Source organism: Zonotrichia leucophrys, chromosome 4 (genome assembly GCF_028769735.1).
Source record: "Zonotrichia leucophrys gambelii isolate GWCS_2022_RI chromosome 4, RI_Zleu_2.0, whole genome shotgun sequence".
Classification (NCBI taxonomy): Eukaryota; Metazoa; Chordata; class Aves; order Passeriformes; family Passerellidae; genus Zonotrichia; species Zonotrichia leucophrys.
The window spans coordinates 23,501,332-23,522,521 of record NC_088173.1 but is presented as its reverse complement, the minus strand read 5'-3'; the positions used below and the strand labels follow the sequence as shown (position 1 = coordinate 23,522,521).

General features: G+C 39.4%; 1 protein-coding gene across 1 annotated transcript in view; it reads left to right on the top strand.

Annotated features, from left to right (window-relative positions):
* Positions 1-1,531: 1,531 nt before the first annotated feature.
* GUCY1B1 (guanylate cyclase 1 soluble subunit beta 1) overlaps positions 1,532-21,190 on the top strand; it is a 43,207-nt gene continuing 23,548 nt past the window's right edge. Inside the window, exons 1-4 of the mRNA XM_064710797.1 lie at positions 1,532-1,620; positions 1,892-1,965; positions 17,314-17,414; positions 18,419-18,537. Of these exons, the coding sequence (XP_064566867.1) occupies positions 1,618-1,620; positions 1,892-1,965; positions 17,314-17,414; positions 18,419-18,537 (297 nt within the window). The 5' untranslated portion in view covers positions 1,532-1,617. The remainder of the gene's footprint in view (positions 1,621-1,891; positions 1,966-17,313; positions 17,415-18,418; positions 18,538-21,190) is intronic.

Sequence of the window (21,190 nt, the reverse complement as noted above, 5' to 3'; positions counted from 1 at the left end):
GGTTCCAGCAGTATGATTTATTACATTATCTTTGTCACCAGTTTCCTGGAAATTGAAAAGATTTTTAGAGATTTACATCTCTTCAGTTTTGATTCGGTTTTCTACACAGAGATATTCAACCAGTAGTTTGGAACCGTTTGGTTAATTTATCTAAATACTTTCATTCTCTCTTAAAATTAGCATATTACTTGTATGATTTTAACTGGTTATACTGAAGCTTTTGTTCTCGGTCATTCTTTTAAAAAACCTAAAATTGGTTTTCCCAGTAGATTTGGACTGTGTTAAGTAGAATTGATGACTATGCCTACAAAACCTAAAACTAGAGTTTGGTTCTGCTGTTCTTGGAATGTCTACTGAGATGATTTTGCTAAATTTCTAATGCCCATCCATTCATGTCCTCACTTACTAGAACTCTTGAAAGCTCTTAACACAGATTCAAAAGTTGACCAGGCAGTGGTTGAAATTTCAAAAGATTTTACATGCTGCCATTTTAAAACTTATTTACATGGAACTTCCAACATCAATGTTTCATGTTTTTTTTTCAAGAACTGTGTGAACAGTTCAAATGTTAAACTTATTTTGCATTATTTTACTAAGGTCTGAACTTCTGTGATTTTACCTACATTGAGAATTGATCTGGTCTGACTAGTGTTTATGGCTTCATGCAGCAAGGTTTCTGCCCGAGAGCTACTACATTGGTAGTCCACTAGGTACTGATCTCCTTGTCCTCCTAGATAAACTAACTATATTTTTAGTATATTGTGATTCTTCTTAAACAAGTTTTTAAAAGCTAGTGGTCTCCTTACATTTTTTATTTTGTACACTGGGGCCAGGTCTTTTGATTGTACAAAGAGCTTTAAAATACATGGTGCTGTATAATCTTTTTTTATTCCTTGTATATGACAGCATGATGGACTGTGTTATTTCCAAACTGGCCTTGGCATATTGTCTTTGCTCAAGGCCCCTGTTGTAAGGGCCATACCTTACCTAGAGAACTGTCTAAGAATCCATGTTCAGAAGCTTAATGATACAGCACTGTATTTATTAACACTGACAGCTGAAAGGACTCAAAAACACATAAAAACACCCCATTACTGAAAGTACTTCACTGCCTTTGAGAAATGAACGCACAGGAGCAGAAATGTCTGGGATCACTTTGTCGCCCAGATTCGTCCGTTTTTTAGGGACATTTTCCTCCCTAAAAACTAAGTAGTTGCATGGGTACAAGAAACAACTGAAACATTCTTGCGAAGGCAGCCGCTGCACGGGGAAGTGCCCTACAGGTTCCCACCCAAGCAGTACGCGCAGGATGGGCACGAACAGGATCGAGCCGGTACCCGGGCTGAGCCCCCGGCCCCGGCCCGGGCACGGGCAGCGGCCGCCCCTCAGCCCCGGGCGGTGCCGGCCGGGGCCCCCGCGCGGCCCTCGGCTCCCACGGCCCCGCCTCCGTCTCTGATTGGAGGAGAGCGCGGCGGCCGCGCCCGCCATTGGCCCCTCGGGCAGCGGTCGCGCTCGCCATTGGCTGCCGGCGGGTGCCACTCGGGGCGGCGGCGGCCGGGGGAGGCGGTGAGGCGGCCGGGCCCATCCTCTGCTGGCGGCGGCGGCGGCGGCGGCACCATGGTGAGCTCCGCCGGGCCGCCCGCCCGTCCTGGGGCTGGGCCGCGTCCGCTCTGCCGACACCGGGCCCGCGGTGGGAGGGAGGGGGCTGAATCCCCTTGGGAAGCGGGCAGCCGGGCCCATAGCTGTGTTTCGGGGGAGATGGGTGATGTTTCGGTGGGGTCGCTTCCCGGCGGGGTGATGGGCAGGGTGGGGTGGGATGCTGCGCGGCGGGGGAAGGGGCTCCCCTGCCGCCCGGGGCCTGACCGTGCCGCCGCCTCGTCCTGTCCCGCAGTACGGCTTCGTCAATCACGCCCTGGAGCTGCTCGTCATCCGCAACTACGGCCCCGCCGTCTGGGAGGACATCAAGTAAGTGTCTGTGCGCGTGTCTGCGCGCGTGTGTCTGTCTGTGGATGCGCGTCTGTGTGCGCGCCTGCCCGCGGGGGCGCGCAGGGCCGGGAGCCGGGCCGGGTACCAGCGCTGCGCTTGCCGTGCCGTGTACCGGGTACCAGCGCTCCGTTTGCCGTGCCGGGCGGTCTGCGGGCCGCAGGGGCTGGCAGCGGCACCGGCACCGGCACAACAAGCAGCGGCACCCGCAGCTCCGCGGGCCGGCAGCGGCGCCCCGGACGCGGCTCCCCGCCGTGACAAACCAGCGCGGCTCCTGCCGCGCCTCGTGCCGCTCACGGCCTCCCGTAACGCCTCCAAGACCCGCCTCGATCCATCTTTCCCGGTGCCCAGGAGCCGCAGCGGGGATGGCAGTGAGGCCCCGGTTCCCTCAGATAAGGAATGTGTGGCAGAATTGCTGTCCTGGCATCAGGCCGCCAGGTGAACCGTGCAACAGTTGCATCCTCTGCATCCCTGAAGGAACTAGGATACAGTGTTTGTTTAATAAACACTGAGTGAAAATAGTGTCGGGTTTTGGTAATGTCCTCAGCTCGAAATCAAAACAGTCACTGATTATTTAAGAGGATGTACATATGTAAGCATGACGGCAGAAGGATAGTTTTTGGCTTCACTTCTTGCATCTGGTTTCTTGAGCCTAACCCTTGCTTTTCTGGTGGTATAATGTATTTCTAAGGAGCTGACTGCCTTCACTTTAAACCTTTGATCAGTTGTGAGCTTGCACTAAAAGTTTTAAATGAGTGTGCAAGCAAAATACTGTTGACCTTAAAAATAGTAGTATGAATCACTGGGCAAAACTGCAACAAAAATTTTTGAAAGGTTGTAAAAAGCTTACAGAATTGTAGGCTTACTTCATCAGGCTTTAAGCAACATGGGGTCAAAAGAAATGGTTTAATATGATCTCTTGATAAAGCAGAAGTCGATTTTTCAACTTGGAGAAAGTGATTCTCTTTCAGCTGGATGCCTTCTGCATGCCTTTGTTGCATTTATTTTAATGTGTCAGAGTTGATGTTGATTTTATAATATTGCTGTTGTCTTAATACAATTCAAAAGGTCAGTTGTGATTGTAAAATTTTTTACCATGACATATTTTTTTTCATAAAATCATTTGTTAAGAGTGTGGTAACCTTGCACAGTACGTGAAATCAGAGAATCATAGAAATGTTCTCTGGAAGGGGCCTCTGGAGGTCATCTAGTCCAGTTTCTGTTCCAGCCTGGATTGGCACCGGCACTAGATCAGGGCTCAGCTATGACTTTTGTCTAGCCAAGTCTTTAAAATTACCAGAGGTGAGTCCACAGTTGTGGTTCAGCAGGCATTCATGGTTCTATTGATCCCTGACAGGTAGTCTGTAAACTGCTGTTTGCAAATACAGTTCTGTGCATAGCACAGATAAGCTTTTACGGTATGCCACAGAATTTTGTGCTATAAGTGAGGCATTTATTTTCCTTACATACCAAACATTTCTAAACACAGTGATCTACTTTGAATTCCTGTTTTGATTTTTTAAAATGACATATATTAATTAAGTGGTGATAAAATAGTGACACGTGCATAATTTTCCATGAAAATTAAAAGAAATAAATAGAAGAAAAATATGTGTAAAACATGATGTTCACTATTTCTTGCCAAGATGCTTTAAGTATCATGAACCACTTTTTGTCCAGATTACTCACTGAATATGTATTTGTATTTAAGATCAATCCATCAGAGAAGATACAGAGTTTCATCTTCTAGCATGAGACCATACTGCAGACTGCCAGAGCACAGTCATGATTCCTGATGCATCCTGTCTCTTTAGATTTTGGAAACACCTGATGGAATACTGTAGATAACTAAAGTCTATGAGGAATATTACTCATATAGCATTTTGGAGAAATCTAATAGATATATACAAAATACTCTTCTAAGGTCAGCTGTGATAATTCAGGAAGCTGGTACCTCCTGTTTCTGCTTTTCAAGTGAGAAACATTTGTGTCTTGTGGCAGCCCAGCAGGTAGGCTCTGCTGTTAGCTCACAAGAAGATGGCTCTCTGGAAGGAAACCAGCACAACACCACCCAGCAGAAAATTGGAATGTGATCCCCATGAAGGAGCCAGTGCATTTGCAGCAGCTGCCTTAGCTCCTTGTGTTGAATTGGTCACCATAGGGTATTTATTCAGCAGGATTTCTCAGTTGTGTATCCAGAGTTCAGAAACCAGTAAACCAACCCTGCCTGGAACACATTCTGGTGCTGCTGATTCAGGGAATGGTAGTGTCAGCTGGTAGCCAAGTGATGTTGATGAAAAACTTGGATGTTTTACCTTTTATAAGATAATTCAAACTTCTTGCAAAGGCTTTTTTTTGTTAGAACTGTTAATCATTTAGGAAACAGCAAGAAAGTACAGAACAGTGTTGTGGCATGCTGAATTGGATCAGTTGAATCACAGATGACTGGAGAAATAATTATTGAAGTCAACAGACCTTGGCTGTTTCAAAAAAACCCAAGAGGAACTTTTCACTGTTAGTAAGCTTGAATTTGCAATAGAACTTCAGCATTTCTGTGAAATAAAGAGACCTCTGGGTAGTTCAGTACATTTCTTGTCTAAACTTTTTTGGTCTTTTTCAATATTGAGCTGGTCACATACAGCTATTTTGTTCTCTCTGAAGTCAGCACAGAAGATGTGAATCAGCACTGCAGAGTGGTGGGTTATGATTGCTGAGTGATTCTGAAATGCCAACAGGTGAATTTGTACTTAAAGTTGATAGAAGGGAAAGAAAACATGAAACTAAATAAACTGAAGTAATGAAATATGGTTATTCTTCAAATAAAGTGAATTTTAGAAAGTTAAATGCTGAATTGAAAGGGTATTCTCCATCTGAAACATGGAAACTATTTTGTAGCTTGTTCAGTCAAAAGAGGCATTGAATGAAGTTCTTACGTAGAGAATTTGGGTACCCAAATAGTTGAATTTGAAGCTCTTACAAGACTGGTGTTTTCAGTGCCATCACTTACTGTTACCTGAGTTAGCATGATGATTTCAAGTCTCTGTGCCTGATATTTTTTTCATTTTTCAGCATTATTGTAAAACCATAATCTCATCAGAAAAAGATTCACTGTTTTTTAATGGCCCAGAGTAGAATTCTTGGGAAAGTTAGCCTCCATGTTATTTTCACTCACTTTAAAAAAAAAGCATAACTGAACAAAATACTCGTTTACACATCATATAATAAGTCGCTTAGTTAATGGAAAAATTACAGGATATACTTTGATACAGGGCTTGACTTTCCTAAAGAACTAGAATTAAAATGCTTGACACACAAAATGGTTCAAAGCCTTCTATTTCTGAACCAGCATTCTGGATCCCAAATAGGTTGAATTTAAAATAAGACTAAGAAAGCTGGCATATAAGTAATGAAAGTTAATCTTGATTTATGATGACTTTACTCATTTTCCAACAGCAAAGTCTCAAAATTTTGCTTCTCCTTAGGGTTTTCTCTGACTGCCACTTGCAGAATTAAGAATTTGAACTAATAAACAGGGGTTCTGTTATGAAGCCCTAGAATCATTAGAGGATTTATCCAGCAAAGCTGGATGAGCAACAGGGAGTGAGAGGAAAGTCCTCCTGTAGCTTCTGAATTCTGCAGTAGCAGAAGTTTCTTGGTGGAAAGTGAGGATGAGTTACTAGAAAATCAACAGTTAACCTAGAACTGTTAACCACACTGTTGCTGAGAAAATAGTTTTCATTTGTTCCTTCCATACTGAAGAGAAAACCTCTTGTGACTCCTTTATTTTGTACTTGTTCCATGCAGAGGGCTGGTTTAGACTGTGTGGCCACAGTTGCAGTGGCTGGTTCTCAGGGTGGTTCTCAAGATTCCTTTGGCATTAGATATCTTCAAGTCCTCTGCAGCCAACATAAACTCCAAGTTGTCAGGCCTGGCCGTTCCCACATACATGCAGTTCTGGGCTCATGTCTGTTTAAGGCCAAATTTGTACTGCTGGCTGGTGTGGTAGTGTGTGCACACAATTGCAAGTAGTGCACATGGAATTACTGTCCATGTACCTGTCCAAAACAATGCAGAGAGATTACTCACATTGTCAAAATAAATAAAAATTTCCAGGGCTTAAGAAATTGTGTTCCCTAGTATGTTTCTATGGCGGGCATGTTTTTATGGTGTGTGATAGTACATTTTTAAAAGAGGCCTCTGCCATAGAATCTGAGCTCTTCTGCAACAGGTATCACTTATGGCTGAGCTGAGCAGCCAATGTATGTGAAATTCTGGTCACTCCATCCAGCAGTTCTAAGGGTTTAATTGTGTGACAAGCATTGACAGGGATGTCTTCTTGAAACAGCTTCAGGTCAACGTGTGGGAGCTAGAGCAATGCTGTCAGCAGGGAATATGTACAGAGTCTTTTTTCCTGTGTTTCCCAGCACTACTCCTCTGTGTTTGATTAAATGAATACAGGATTTTCCCACGGGCTCCTAAATCTGAATTGAGGCCAGGTTAGATGCTCAAATTGTGACACTTTCAAACATACTGCCAAGAAAATGAATGAGAACTCAAAAATCTAATAAAGAAATGCATTAAAATGCTTCATTACAAGCCCATAGAGTAAATTAATATTTTCCCCACACAGGTATATGAAATATCTGGACTTGGGAAATGAAATGGCACAACCAGTCAGCCACAGTCTTCATCTTCCTTCTGTTTTTATGGTAGAAGTTCCCACAAAAACGTGTAGTGTGGAAAAACTAGAAGTTTTTCAACTGGAAGTTGAAACTCAGTATTTGCTAAAAGTACATAGAGGTGAAAACACTTTTCATTTTGGTTCTGGAGAAGTGTTGAAACTTGCACAGTAGAAAAATCGGCATTTTTTGCCCCTTAGCTGTCTGTACCGTAGCGTGGGGGTATATAAATCAAGTAATAGTCTTACATCCCTGGTGCTCAGTGCTTAATGTAGAATTAAGGCCTCTGCTCCTGCCCTTGCCCTGCTTTGTCCTTTGGAGGGGTTAGGATGCCATGTGCTCTCCCCACTGTTAAATGCCAAGACTCCAGGTCTGGGGAGCCTTCTGGCCAGCACAGACTCTGCAGGGACCCAGTGGTCTGGAAGTGCACACTGTGGAAGAGCAAAAGCCAATTGCTTGTCCTAGGAGGAAGGAAACTCATTCCCCAAGTTTCACAGATTATCACCTACCAAGGCTCCAGTCTCTTAAAAGTGTTTTTTTTTCTGTAAATCTCCTGTTATGGTTAAAATGGTGAAACACTGAGGATTGAGTAATTGGCCTGGTGCAATGTGGAAAAGGAAAGTGGAAAACTGCTCAGTTTCAAATTGGGTTCAGGTGAAGCAGAAGACTGTACCATTTGGGGAAGTGAAAGAAACTGCCAGGCCTGAAAATGAAAACTAAACAGAAACTTCCACATCCCATTGGTGAAGGTTAACATAGGTCAGACCAGTGACTTGGTGTGGCTTTTGCAATGAAATGTAGGTTGTTTATTTTATGGGGTAAATTTTCAAAGGCATTCCTAGCAGTTACGTTTAGTAGTGTTGTAAGTTGCCTGCTTAAGTCAGGAAAGGTAGATGCTTTTGTTAATTTACCTATCTAAAAATGGTACTCCACTGATTTCCCTAGCATTTAGATAATTAGAAACTCATTGACAGGATGTGCTATTCTGATTAATTATATTTGTAATATATCTAGAATTTACAATTCTAAAATAGCAAATAATATAAAATGAATATTAAATGCCTCTGAAAAAATATTTTATATTTTTTTTTACAGGAGATAGACTTGGATTGCATTGTTTTGTGGGAATTTGTCACAGCAAAAATTGTCCATTTTTGTACTACTTAAACAAAGCAAATAATAAAAAACTTCTTTAGTTGCAGAGTGAAGGCCCTAGCTTGGCTTTCTGTGTCTCTGTGCTGTGTTCAAAATGTCACTTTGTCAGAGATTTTTTTTCTTTTTAATATTATATCAAAACACAACATATTTCTTGACAAATCCTGTGAGAATTAAGATTTTGACCTACTGCTATTGCTTAGCACAGTGTTCAGATGTAGTAATAGCTCCTACTATACTGTAGTTTGCCTTTTCAGAAACCTAGGAAAATATGCACAACAGCTCTAGTGAAAAACTCTTTTACGTTGCAATAGCAAGCTTTTAAAATTAGTGGGAATTTAGATACTTTGTAGGACTGATGCTGGTAGGCTGTAAAGTCCATGAATGTTGTTTTTTGTGTTTTAAGCATAAAAAGTGCTTAGTATCTTAAAAAACCAGAACCATTGATCACATACTGGGCACCCTAAGTGAATGAAACCTTTTTGATCTGTGGTGTTCTTGCCTATTTTAAATGGAAATGGTATAATTGGCCTCATGAGATTGTTGGAGACCTAATTAATGCTTTTGCATGCAATTAGTGGACATCAATTCCACAGGAAAACTTATTAGAATTAAGGAATAATTCTCTCTTCAGAACTGGATTTGAAAACTGCTGTAAATCAAGCCTGAGATTATATATTGAGGAATGGATAAAACAAAACACCAAATAGTTGTGCATTTGTAGAGTAGGATGTAGCCTCAGTACTGAGGGAGCTGGAGGCCTGCAGGAAAAGGGACAGCTTTTGTGGGCTGCTGGGTGTGGCTGGGATGCTGGGAACAGGCAGGGAAATGTTGCTTGGAGCAAACTGCTCTCATGGTGCTGAGTGTGCCTGAGTCCATCTTTTCTGCTTTCACTAAACTGCAAAGAAAAACTCACCAGATGCTTAAGGCTCTTTATGAGATGTGTTTTATTTCTTTGTAATTGTTCTGGAAAGTGTTTTTCCAGTTTTGAGCTGACTGTAGTTTCTATTTATAGGGCAGCCCTTTAGAAAGCGTGTGAAACAGTGCCATAGTCTGTAACAGTCTGTCTGCAGTGATAACAGCATCACTTCTGGTGGCAGAGAAGTTGGATAATCAACAGCTTAGAATGTAAAATTTTCGGAGAAAATCTATTTGTGTCTCTAGGTACATAAGCAAATAAATATTGATGTGCATGTGTATGTGCATATTAAGTCTACATAATCACCATGTGGCCTGGGCAATAAAAATGCAAACTAAACAGCAAATAAGAATCAAATATCTGTACAAAATGTGACTGGGGCATTTCAGTTTGTAATCATCTGTAGTGGAAGCAAGTGACAAAGCCTTCCAGTTTTCTTTGGTATTTCTTGTCAAGGGGTTGATTTGCAGGAGAACCTCAGTGCAAACCTCCTTGTAAATTTCTAGGTGTAGGTTTTGGTGTGTCTCAGACTTCAGTTTTATTTTATCCTATTAAAGTCTTATTATTTGTCCTATTAAAGCCTTTGGGATTTCTCCCATCAAAATGCTGCCTTTCCTGTTCCTTTCTTCTGTACCTCTCCCCCCAGGAACGGTAGAATTCTGGGTGGTGACCAGGTGAGTTATGGAGTGTACCATGTAGACCCACATACATACCCGTGTGCTGCAGTGGGGGCAGTCAGTCCCTGTGAATCCTCTTTCCTTCTTTGTTGAACTGCTGGAGTTTGCTCAATATTTCCCTTTCCCAGCCCACAACTAATTATTGTGCTTTACAATTTACTTGAACTTACTGGTTCTTTCATGCTCAAGTGTTGCAGACATCCTATGTTAATTATTTTTAACTCTCTTGTCACAATGCACGCTGGTGAAAGAAATTGACTGTTTCACTAGAGTTTAGATTGTGAATCCATTCTTATTTTGTTATTTTCACTTGTAAATAATTGCAGTGATCTGTTAAAAAGCAAGAAAATGGAGGTTTTGCTGCCTCTTTCAGTACCATGTGGGTTTACCCAGTGATGAAGGCAATGTTCTGTTTGACCAATCTCAACAATTTTGAAAAAATACAGATTTCCTACAAATAGATATGAAAAAGACACTTTGGAAAGCTATTAGTGGTGAAATGACAGTAGATGATCCTTTTTAATCCATACCCCTTTTAACATTGTTGAGGTTTTTTCCAGAAAGCAGCATTTGTTTTTTTTTCTGGTTTAAAGTCCTTGTTTCATACTATTCCAAAGTTCTAATCAGTATTTTAATATTTTTTAAGTAGTTCTGACTAGATGATTCTTCATGGGTAGGGAGGTTAATACTTACAAGCATCATAGGGTCAGAACACTATAATTCCTGCTATTTCAGTTCCTCACAGCGGAAGGACCTGCTTGAAGGTCAGGAGTTAAACTCAGTGGATGCCAAATTATTTAATTCCTCTGGGAAAGGGCTGCCTAAAATGAAATACTGGCATGTTATGAAACTTGGTGTGTGTTTCCAGAATCTCTCAGGTACTTTGCAGTTTTCCCAGAATTAAGTGCTTTTAGATGTGCCAGGATAACAGGTGTTATAAACACATCATTCACTCTTGTTAATGAAATGCACGAAGGAGTATTTTGTAAATACCATTCTTTTTATTCCACTTACGTAAAAGGAAGCAAAATAATACTGGCTTTATATTTTTAATAATATTTTCAGTGTTTGTAGTAGCAGCAAGGAACTTGTACTTTTGTTAACTGTATCTTCTAGTATTATCTTGTTTGGAAAACCTACATTAAACACTCCCGTATCCAGCCTGTAAAACTGGGAAATAGCTCAGAACTGTGAAGTCTATAAATACACCTATTTATTTTACCCAGAACATCATTTTCCTGGACAGATTCCCATTTTTATTTAATCTTGTAACTTAATATAATTTATGTTCTTCCCAGCTGGGTATTTTAAAATATCCTTGGACCATCCAAAACATGTACATACCTGTTTTATTTTTTTCCTTTTCAGAATAGAGGCTCAATATTTTTAATAACTTTTAGTAAAGCGTCTTTGTGAAATACATGAAAAAAAGACCCACAACTTCGCATCTGTGAAGTAATATGAGCAGTGAGTTTGCCATTCTAATGTAAATTAGATGCAAAGACAATGATTCTGGTTTCACAGATACCATCTTTGGGTCTGACCCATGTAATCCTGTTTAAGAGTGCTACTCTTGGAACGGAATTAAACTTGACTTGCTCCTATCAGTGAGATCAGAACCATGCTGGGTTTCTAAGTGCACTGGAGTTATTTTGTCATTAAGATTGTTTTGACTGATCTCTTCAATTTAACGAGCACTTTTCCATCCTTGGTACACCAAGAATACTGAAGCACAATGGTGGCAAAAGTCCCAGCAGAAACAATATGTATCATGGAAGAAGTCCTGGAGGTGGTCTTGGAACTAGCTGTTGTTTTTGATGTGTTCAAGGTGACACACCCAGTGCACACACTTTGGGCTGAGTTTTGGTAGGAAGAGATCCAGTTGGGCTTTTGGGACACTGGATGATCTCTTAAAGTGACACCAGCAGCTTCTAAACAATAATGTTATATCACAGAGAAGCCTGTGCATCTTTCAGGATAAAAATAATTGTTCATACAGTCTTCTACCATATTCTTTGTCAACATTTGCTGCATGCAAATGGGAAGGGATCTTCTTCTGTAAGAATTTCTTAAGATTCCAACTTTTTGACTGGCTACAGAGGCAAGATAGCAAGTATGACTTCACAGGGGAAAAAAGTGTTGTCAGCAGCAATCTTCCTGAGGATGATTTATGCAAATCCACTTTAAATACTACAGTCTGACTGCAAAACTACATTAAAACTCACCTTGTGCAGAATGGGCTATGTATAAGTAAGACCAGCCAGATGTGACATCTTGCCCAGCTGTGTTGTCTGTAAAATCTCCAAAAATGAAAAAGAAACCCTTTCTACATCAAACCTCTTGAGAAATAAAAATGTGTGCCTTCTATGGTTTAAACATCTGAAGTGCAGCATCTGTTCTGATTTTAGGAATAGTTCTTCTCAGAATGCTTGTCCACACATAGCATTTCAGCCATTTCTGTGAATTATTAACATCACCTTTGAACATTAGTAGTGTGTTTACAAATACTAAACTAGTTGCACAATGGGAAAGATTTTCAAAGGGACCATTGTACACAGATGTATCACCTGCTGTTCTGTGCTGCTAAATTTTTGGGGGTGTTAGCATGACTGATAGAGGAAAGGCTGCTTTAAGACTTGATCTGTCTTTGATCTATTCAATAGGAATTTTTCCACTGATTTCAAGGCCAAATCTTTATGTGAAAAATATCCTCTGTATAGCTGTTATTTTCCATGGTGCAATGGTTAAGGTTCTTGTCTTGCCCAAGTAAACTGCCTCACATTAACCTGGATAATAGAAACATTCTGGAGGAAAACAAAAGCATTTTAGAAAAGTCTGTGCTGGAATCTTTGTTTCCCACAATTGAAATAGCTCTCAGTAATCATTCAGAATTAGTCTAGAGTAAATAAAAAGGGCTGCCAGACTGTAGAAGTTAGGGCAGGCATGTCATAGGATGTAAGTTTTGAACATGAAATATCACATCTCGTGTGACAGGAATCAGTTTGGGAAGAGCATTAAAATCCTGGGGCATTTCAACATTTTGAACGTGAATTTATAGGGGATCAAACCCTACACTTTTGTCTCTATAAATGAAAATGAGACATTAATTGTAAATTCTGTTCTATTTGACTTGAAACTTATTTTTAAAGAACAGCCATATAAAAATTAGGAGTTTGCTACTGTAATACTGCTTCTTCACTAAAGAAATAAGCAGGGCTTGGGAATTTGCCAGAGCTTGTTGCTTTTGGCTCATTTCCAGTCAAGTTCTTAAGAAAGCTACCAACATGTTATTGCTGTTAATGTCTTTGTGATCAAACACCACAGTCTGCAGAAAACATTAGAACTATGCTAATTTCCTCCCACAGTTTTATCTGGTCAAAAACTGTAACTTAAGATTGCAGCAAAACATTTCAAGGGAAATGCCACAGGTTTTTTGTAAAGCTATGGATTATGAAGTTTTCTCTAAAATGTGGTCAGCCAAGTACAAATGTAAGGAATTACAGGTTATGGACAGCTGACCACAGCAGCTCTGCAAAGCTGAAAAAACAGCCTCACTCTTAACATTAATACTAATTATGACACTATCATATATTTTTTCTATCACCCATGTTATAAAACCATTTCCTTAGTGTAAGTGCAGGCAGCTTTGAGAAATCAGGTAGGGTCAGGTAATTAAGTGTGAAAACTGCAGCCCCTGGGAAGCAATTTGAGGTGTTCAGCTGAATGACACTGCCCTGTCTCCTGGGCTGCTGGAGGTTGCTCACAGTCTGCCTCTGGTGCTGATAGCTGTGATGCTCTCTCACACAAGTTCTTTAGAGGCCCTGCTGTTTTGTGGCCTTGCTGAAGGACCAGTGCCTCTGAAAAAGTAGCATTGCTTTCACTTTGCAGTGGCCATTTTGGATAAACTCACAGCAGCATTTTCCCATCACATATAGTCTTAGGAGTAGTGTTTCAGAGAGAAAGACTTTTGGAAGCTCTCACTGCTGTTAGATAACTGAGAGAAGCAGAAAGGCTTCAGAAGCCTGTCCACAATCACTGTGCCTATGTGTGGTCTGTATGCAGAGCAACTTCTGTGAAAAGGTGATGGAGCAGACAGGGAAATTCATCTAGCAGAAAAATAATACAGAAAAACAGATATCTAACTGAATTTTATTTCAGCTCAACATGTATCTGAGTTGCTGGGATGCACCAGCACAACAGATCTCAGAATATGAAGGAATGGACTTGGAATGGAAGAAGAAAGTTCTGAAATTTAATAATTTTCAAGTATGCATCTTAAAAAGGCAGTTTATCTTTTGACATGGTCTTTGATTAGCCATTGTCATGATATTTGCCATATTTGTAGAACAAGCAAAGAAATTTTTTCCTGCATGAGAAGTAACTAAGAAGTGTAATCCCCTGAAGGAGTAAATATTTACTTTGACAAATTTTCTAGAAAATTTTGCTCAACTTAAAAATATTTTTAGTGGGAAATACATCAGTAAGGCTACAGAGAAGATGGCTGCAGAGTGATCCAAAGCATCTAGAGTAAACTAGGAAAAAAATAGTTAAAATAATTAAATGTAATAGAATGAAATAACTGAAACAACCAGGGGTGATTTTAAAAAGTGATGTCTCAGAGAAATCGCAAATATTGAAGAAAAACTTTGACAAAGTAAACTAAAGACAAATAAAATAAGAAAAAAAGAAGCATGGCTTGGCACAGAGAAGTAAACAGGAAAAGTTCCAATCAATGTAGTTGAAAAAAAATGCAAGAAGTTTTGAAAGAGATACCAACATCAAACTGGGTCAATTTTTCATAGAGAAAATTCTCACACAGAAAAGCTGTGTCTACTGAACTGTGTAAGTATGCAGTATTTTTGAGGATGTTCATTGCTTTTCCAGATGTGTGTATTATCCTTTGTGGTTTGGCTCAGATCAGAGAGACTAAAAGAAAGCACAGCATGTATCAGAGATGTGGGAAAGTTTGTTCACCCTTTGCAAACATCCCTCCAAACTAGCTGGCTTGTTACAGACCATGTTATGAGAACCAAAAAATCAAGATGGTTTTCTTTTCTCATATTCATTTCAGTTCTGTTCTTAGGAGTTGTAAACTTTACCTTCCTGTCCCTGATTGATCTCTTATGTTTCAAGACATCATTTCCCACCTCTCTTCCTGCTTAAGACCCTGCTTAATTAAGGTTATTACAATATTTTTCATGTCATTAGATAGAGAATGATGTTTCTTTTAGATGGAATTATGAGGTACATTTAGTCACACCTCCCCTATAACCTTGTCATTTTTCTTTAGGAAAATTGCTTAGCTTGTGTTCAGTCCATCATTCTTGGAGTGAGTATAAAAATTATTATGTCGAGTAACAGTTTCAATACTTCTGGTATTAATAACAAATATATTTTTATATATTTTTAAAATAATATAAAAACAGTGTTGTGTAATTTTTGGACAGTGGGAAGAATGTGAGGAGCAAGATTAAAGGAAGATGAAGAGGAATAAGAAAATAATGGGTTCCAGATATCCGTTAAGTGAACAGATTACCAAAGACTGATGATTACAAACTGGAGGGTTCGATGACAAGTCATTTCACTTAATTCAATAAAATACTGCCATATGAGATGGGAATCAGTCCTTCCCAGCAGTACCATTTGCCATCTAGCAGTTTTAAGATCAACCAGAGTACTTAATTCTCAGGCCTCTTCCCTTTGAGTACCTCAGGAGATGTTTCTATTTCTATGGATGGATAATTCCACTACATCTGTAAATGCTTGTATTGTTCTGCAGGCATTATTATTTTGTATTAATTAACTTTTAAAATCAATGACACCATTTTAGGAAATTAAAACCTGAGTTACAGTCAAATAATTTGATTTTAATTTATGGGTGATTATGTTATGATAATGGAGAGAAAGTGTTTGATATAGAGGGGATGCAGGATTTTACATAGTAGATTTAGAATTTTACTTTTTATAGGTCTTTATAATTCCTCTGGTGACCCAGAAAAATTCAGAAGTTAGAAATACTGGCTCTGTAGGCTTGAGCCATATCTCAAAGAGCATTTCTTTGTATTTACTCAATTTACCAGTCATACTCTGGTAAAAGCTCTCTTCATTACCATGGTACTAGTAAATAATTGTTTACTCACTGTCCTCTTTAATTTGTACATTAGAAAAATAATTATACTACTACCAAGTTGAGGAATGACTTGATTTGCATTGCTTGTCCTTAGCATTTTTTAAGAACCTACCTCATAATCTGCCTTTTTTATAGTTTTTCTGATTGTGATGGTATTTTTCTAAAGAGCAACATCGTATACTGATTGGTTTTTTTTGGTGTGATGCAAGATGGGATTCGGTAATTCAGTTCAAGGCTTTCCTGTCTCTTTGCCTTTCTTTTGACTTCCTGAAATGAACTGCAGCATAGAGATACATTTAGATGAAAGGGTATAATTTCTTTTTAATGAGGTAGCTGTGACCCTCCACCTGCAAATAAAGTAATGATGCTGTGATCATATTAGTTTTGCTGAGCCAAAATATATTCTAAGTGCATCAATTAGAGCATGAGTACTTACAAATGTCTCACTTCATCATTATTTCTGCAAAGCGCACTATCTCTATAGAGAGTCATAGTAGGCAACACCACAGGAGGTGAGCACCTATTTTAAAAAGCACACTGAGAAAGGAGGCTGTGCTCATTTTCCAGATGAGGACTTCCATAAACAGGGCACGACTTCATCAGAGAACACAGCAGGCCTCTCTGCACATCTCCTCATTTGCTGAAGAAAAATTTGCAAGGGACATAAGAGCAAATACAGAATGCTGCTTTTCATGAAACTGTGCAGAGCCAGGGCCATGTCCATTGGCATGCTCTGTGCACAGCAGCACAGCCCCATGGGAGCTGCCTCTTCAGTGTCCTGGGCTCTGCCTGCCCATGGAGGTGCCCCAGGAGCTGGGACTCAGCACTCCTGCAGCACCAGTGCCCCGGCTCCTGTGCCGTGCTGACGGGGTAAAACAGGGAGCAAGGCACACGTGGGGCCTCCCTAGTAACTCACTTGTGCCAGAGGCAAACCTTGGGAGGCACATTCATTGTCTGGGGGATCAACTTGTTTTCCTCAGTAAAAAAACAAACCCTACAGATTTGTGCTGCCTTTTGGACAAGCTGCTGACTCGATGTTCAAGTTGAAGAGAATAGGAAAGGACATGAAAAACAAAGCAGTCATTTTGTTTTGGTTTTTTACTTGGTGTAAGTGTGCACAGGACATATATATGAGTCTTGTCTTGAACCTGGGGTAGAGAGTTGTTTCCTTTAGTGAAGAAATGTGTATTTTTATTGTGCTTTAGCTAAGTGGTGACGTTTTACACGTGAGAATAGATGTGTGATATGAGAACAAGGCCTTGCAAGGTCCTAGCATCCTTTTTCTTCCTATCTGCTTGGCATGTGCAGAATTCTGAAAAAAAGACATTTGATTTGGTACCTGAATCTGTATTTTAAATTCCTCTTTGGACGTTTGTGCAAATGGTTGTTAGAAACATCCCACGCCTTTTGTAAATACAGTGTAATTAAAATGTGATGGAATGAAAAAGCAAAAAGTGTTTAAAGAGCCCATCATGGGATGCATTATCGGATAGTCTCTTATTTTTAAATGCAGATTGTGTCTTTACTAGTACAGCAACTTCTTTTTGAGGCTCTGTACTGAAAAATCATGTTGATTTTCTTGTAGCTAATTATTATTTTCAGAACACTTGTGGTCTGAAATATTTGTATTGTACACTAATGACTGGGATATGGAACAAATTTATTTCTAATTTTCTGTCTTAAATAACTATACAGGCTTATTTGTTTTAAAAGACATCCATATGGTGCTTTTCCCTCGAGCAAATAGATTTTATTCAATTTTCTTTTTAGGAAGGAGGCGCAGCTGGATGAAGAGGGACAGTTTCTGGTCAGAATAATTTACGATGATTCCAAAACCTATGACCTTGTTGCAGCTGCAAGCAAGGTCCTTAGTAAGTAATGCAGATATCTTCTTTACCTATTCATCGCAAAAAAGGTAATATCCTCCTGCCCCCCAAATCTGTGCAGCAGAGAGGAACAGGATTTAGCACAGGGGAAGTGAAAATGGAGTATTGGTCACAAAATTTTTTTAAAATCTTAAGAGAGAGAATTGTATTTCTTTATTTCTCTAAGAAAAATGTACTTATTTTATTGCTTGAAATTATTTTTATTATTTCCAAAGTATTCCATCTTAAACTGAAGAAATATACCTCATCCACACAACACGGTCAGTGTAATGAGCAGTCGTGAAGTAACAACATCCTGCTGCAATTGCAACTTTCAACCACTGCTGCAAGAGCAGTGAATGAATAAATGTATGAATGAGTGAATGAATCCTTGATCTCTGCTGAAGAACACTGCTGAGTCACAGAAATGCTTGTGGCATGGACACATTTCATTTAGTTGCATATCAGCCATTGATTTGGGTTGCATTCATTTTCAGTCATTGCAACTCCGGTCTAGAATTTAAAAGGTAGAATTATGCCCATCAGCATTATTTTATCTGCAGGCCCAAGTGCGGTATGAAATTGTTCTGCATCAGTAATTAGCCAAGAATCTATAAGACTGATGACTGTAGTAATGCTGAATTGGAGCAGCTGATGTGGTTTCATGCTATTGTAAATTGGAATCAACTCTGCTGAGGCAAGCACTACTAACAACCAAGTTCCTTTATTTTCAGGAAGTGATTCATTTTTCTGTATCAAAATCTAAATGCTATACATGTGTGAAGTGCACAGTGTGGTGAAATAATAATAGTAATTGGCAAATCTTAATGAAATTCCTCTACTGGATACTCTTTATTTGCCATATGAACCCTGAATCTTGCTTTGTTCTTGACCTACTGGATCTGGACAGTGTTTAGGTACTGTCTTTCTTGTTTTTGAATGCAAAAGTAAGGAAATAAGTGTATGAAATACAGTGTTTGGACTGAATCATATTTTCCTGTTTTAACTAGATTTAAATGCTGGGGAAATTCTTCAAATGTTTGGGAAGATGTTTTTTGTGTTTTGTCAAGAATCTGGTTATGATACAATTCTACGTGTCTTGGGCTCAAATGTCAGAGAGTTTTTGCAGGTAAGAATTTTTTGCAAAAATGTTTCACATACCAGACAGAATTGTTGCCTAGTCAAAAGAAATTTAATTTGATATTCCAAAGAGAAATTTGCATCAGGAGTATTCATATGCAACTGATTGCAGGGGTGGTCTGTGATAAGTAGACGTACTTTATTTATTGTAACAGAAAATGTGATCTTCAGGTTTTATGATATTTCTTCTGTTATCTCTGATTTATTATAGATGCTGGATATTTCTAATAGTATGTTATGTAGAGAGCAAGGGCTCATAACAGCTTATCTCTTAAGATATTGTCCTTCATCCATGAACTGAGGATGGGAGACTGCAGAACAGCATGATACTGCATTACAAACACAAACAAAATTAAAATGATTCTTTAATAGCATGGAAGAAATGTAGGGTCTTCTATAGAGTGTTATTTCTAGGTGTAGAAAAATGGCCTTTTTGTCACCTGAAGATTGTTCACTTCTGTAAGCATTTTGTATTTAAGATTTGTGTTCTATGTGACTCTTAGAGAGAACTGTTTACTGTAATGAGGTTAAAAGAATTGAACTGGAGAGTGCCCAAAAGCTGACTATCAAAATTCTTGATTTTCTCTGAATATATAGGAGCCTCCTGTCATCTGTACCCTTAAAATCTCTCCAGCATTAAGGGAAACAGCAGAATCATAGTTTGTTGGATTACTTGAATATTTACTTCTGTGTCTCACTGCCCCAAAACCTGCATCATTCCAGAGCATCCTAGATGCAGTCAACCCAGACTTCTTGTACAAATCCCACAAACTGTAGGTGCTAGGCAGAACAGGGTATGTGGATGTTCCAACACATCATGGAGCAATCTGTAAACCGCTGTGGGATGTGACATCCTTTTTATTTCATAGCTTCATTCACAGGCTGCCTTCAAAGCAAGCCTTCAGATACTTTGGTTTTATACAGGAGTAACTTGGTTGCTCATGTATGGGCCAGAAATACAGATTCTGTTTGCTTTCCCTCATGCCCTTTTCCAGATACTTCTCTTTTCATTCCGTACCATGTGTGCTGGTGGAAGGACTGGACATGGTTGTTATACACACCAAACATCTACAAAAGTGGAAACAGCTTACATTTATATTCTTCTAATGACAGTGTTTTAAGTTGCTTTGTTTGAATTTCAGTGTTAACAGATGACATTGGCTATTATATACTTCTCTAAATGTTAACAGGACTAACGTGTTAGTAGCTGTGCCAGAAGTGTACATTTTTAGCTTTTTATTGCAATGGAAAATCAACACTACTTGTGATTTATTACTTTTGCATCTTCCAGCAGTCATATTAGGTCAGGAAACGACTTTATATACCTGTTACAAAAATAGGTGCAGATTGGGTTTAATGTCCCAAACTTTTCTCAGATTCTTAACATAATAGAGTTCCAAAACGCGCTTCTTGAAATGTATATGGAGTCCAGGATATATACAAAATAATTGAGAACTGCAGCTTTTTAAAATATATAAAAATAAATCTCACATTTATATTCCATTTCCTTTGACATCTCAAGAAAATTTCATTTATTCGTAGTTGAAACACAGGTACTTCAAGCTTCATGAAAGAGGAAAATAAAAAGGGCAACTAAATCAAATATTTATACTTTATGTGAAAAACTCAAGCATGGAAAATTTTCAAATGATGTTGAAAGACACTGTGCCAAAGAGAAGCAATGTGAAAAGAGGTACCTCCAAGAAACCCAAAGTGTGATTTATGTTCAGTTTAGTAACTTTGTATTGAATGAAAATCAAAGTGGTTAGTTTTCTCATTTAAGGAGTTGTTTACATGGCTGTTGAGACTTTCATACTTGCAGAGCATTGAAATTCAGGGGATTAACTCCTCCTTTAGATAAGTCTCCAGGTGCTGTGTACCACAGAGCACTGAACAGCCTATCTTTGTATTTCAGGTGCCAACCACAGCTCTCACTTTTAGACAGACCAGGATCAGCCCCATTTAGTTTGACTGCTTGTTCTTTCCTGGAGATTCCCTTGTGTTTCTCCATGGAGCTGATCACTGTTCTGATCACTCATAGCTCTGGAATTGTTCTTTGGTCCCAGCACAAGCTCTGGCATACATCTGAGCAGTCTAGGAGCCAAGAATTCAGGGAGAGAGCTTGGCCTATTATGATCGGTACCTGACCTCACCTCTGGCTCACAGCAGGTGAACATACAGGAAAAAAAGACATTCATTCTTTCAGAATCTGCAATATCAATTTGAAATGGATTGAGCACAACAAAGAAATAGGAGTAGGAGTAACAATGACAGTGTCTAGGTCTAGGAGTGATTTCAGCTCCATGATCTGGAAAAATCTGTCTACTCCTTGGTTATGTCTCGGAGCAAGGTTTTGAATACAGGGAGCTGTAAGTCCCCGCTCTGGAAGATTAGAGAGTAAAACTGTAGGACACATCACATGGACTTCACGAACTGTGACACTGCTTTGAGAGAGTTGGCCATAAACTAGTGGAAGGGTGGCAAAGTGGTTTTGCAGGGTGGGGCTACTGCCAGTTGTTAGTCACACTTGTGCCAAATCTTTACTTTAAATGTTGATACTTAAGCAATCATTTTACAAAAATCCTGTCCTTGACATTGGCTGTTCCCTGTTTGAAATTCTTCAGCTGGTGACTGTGTAACTG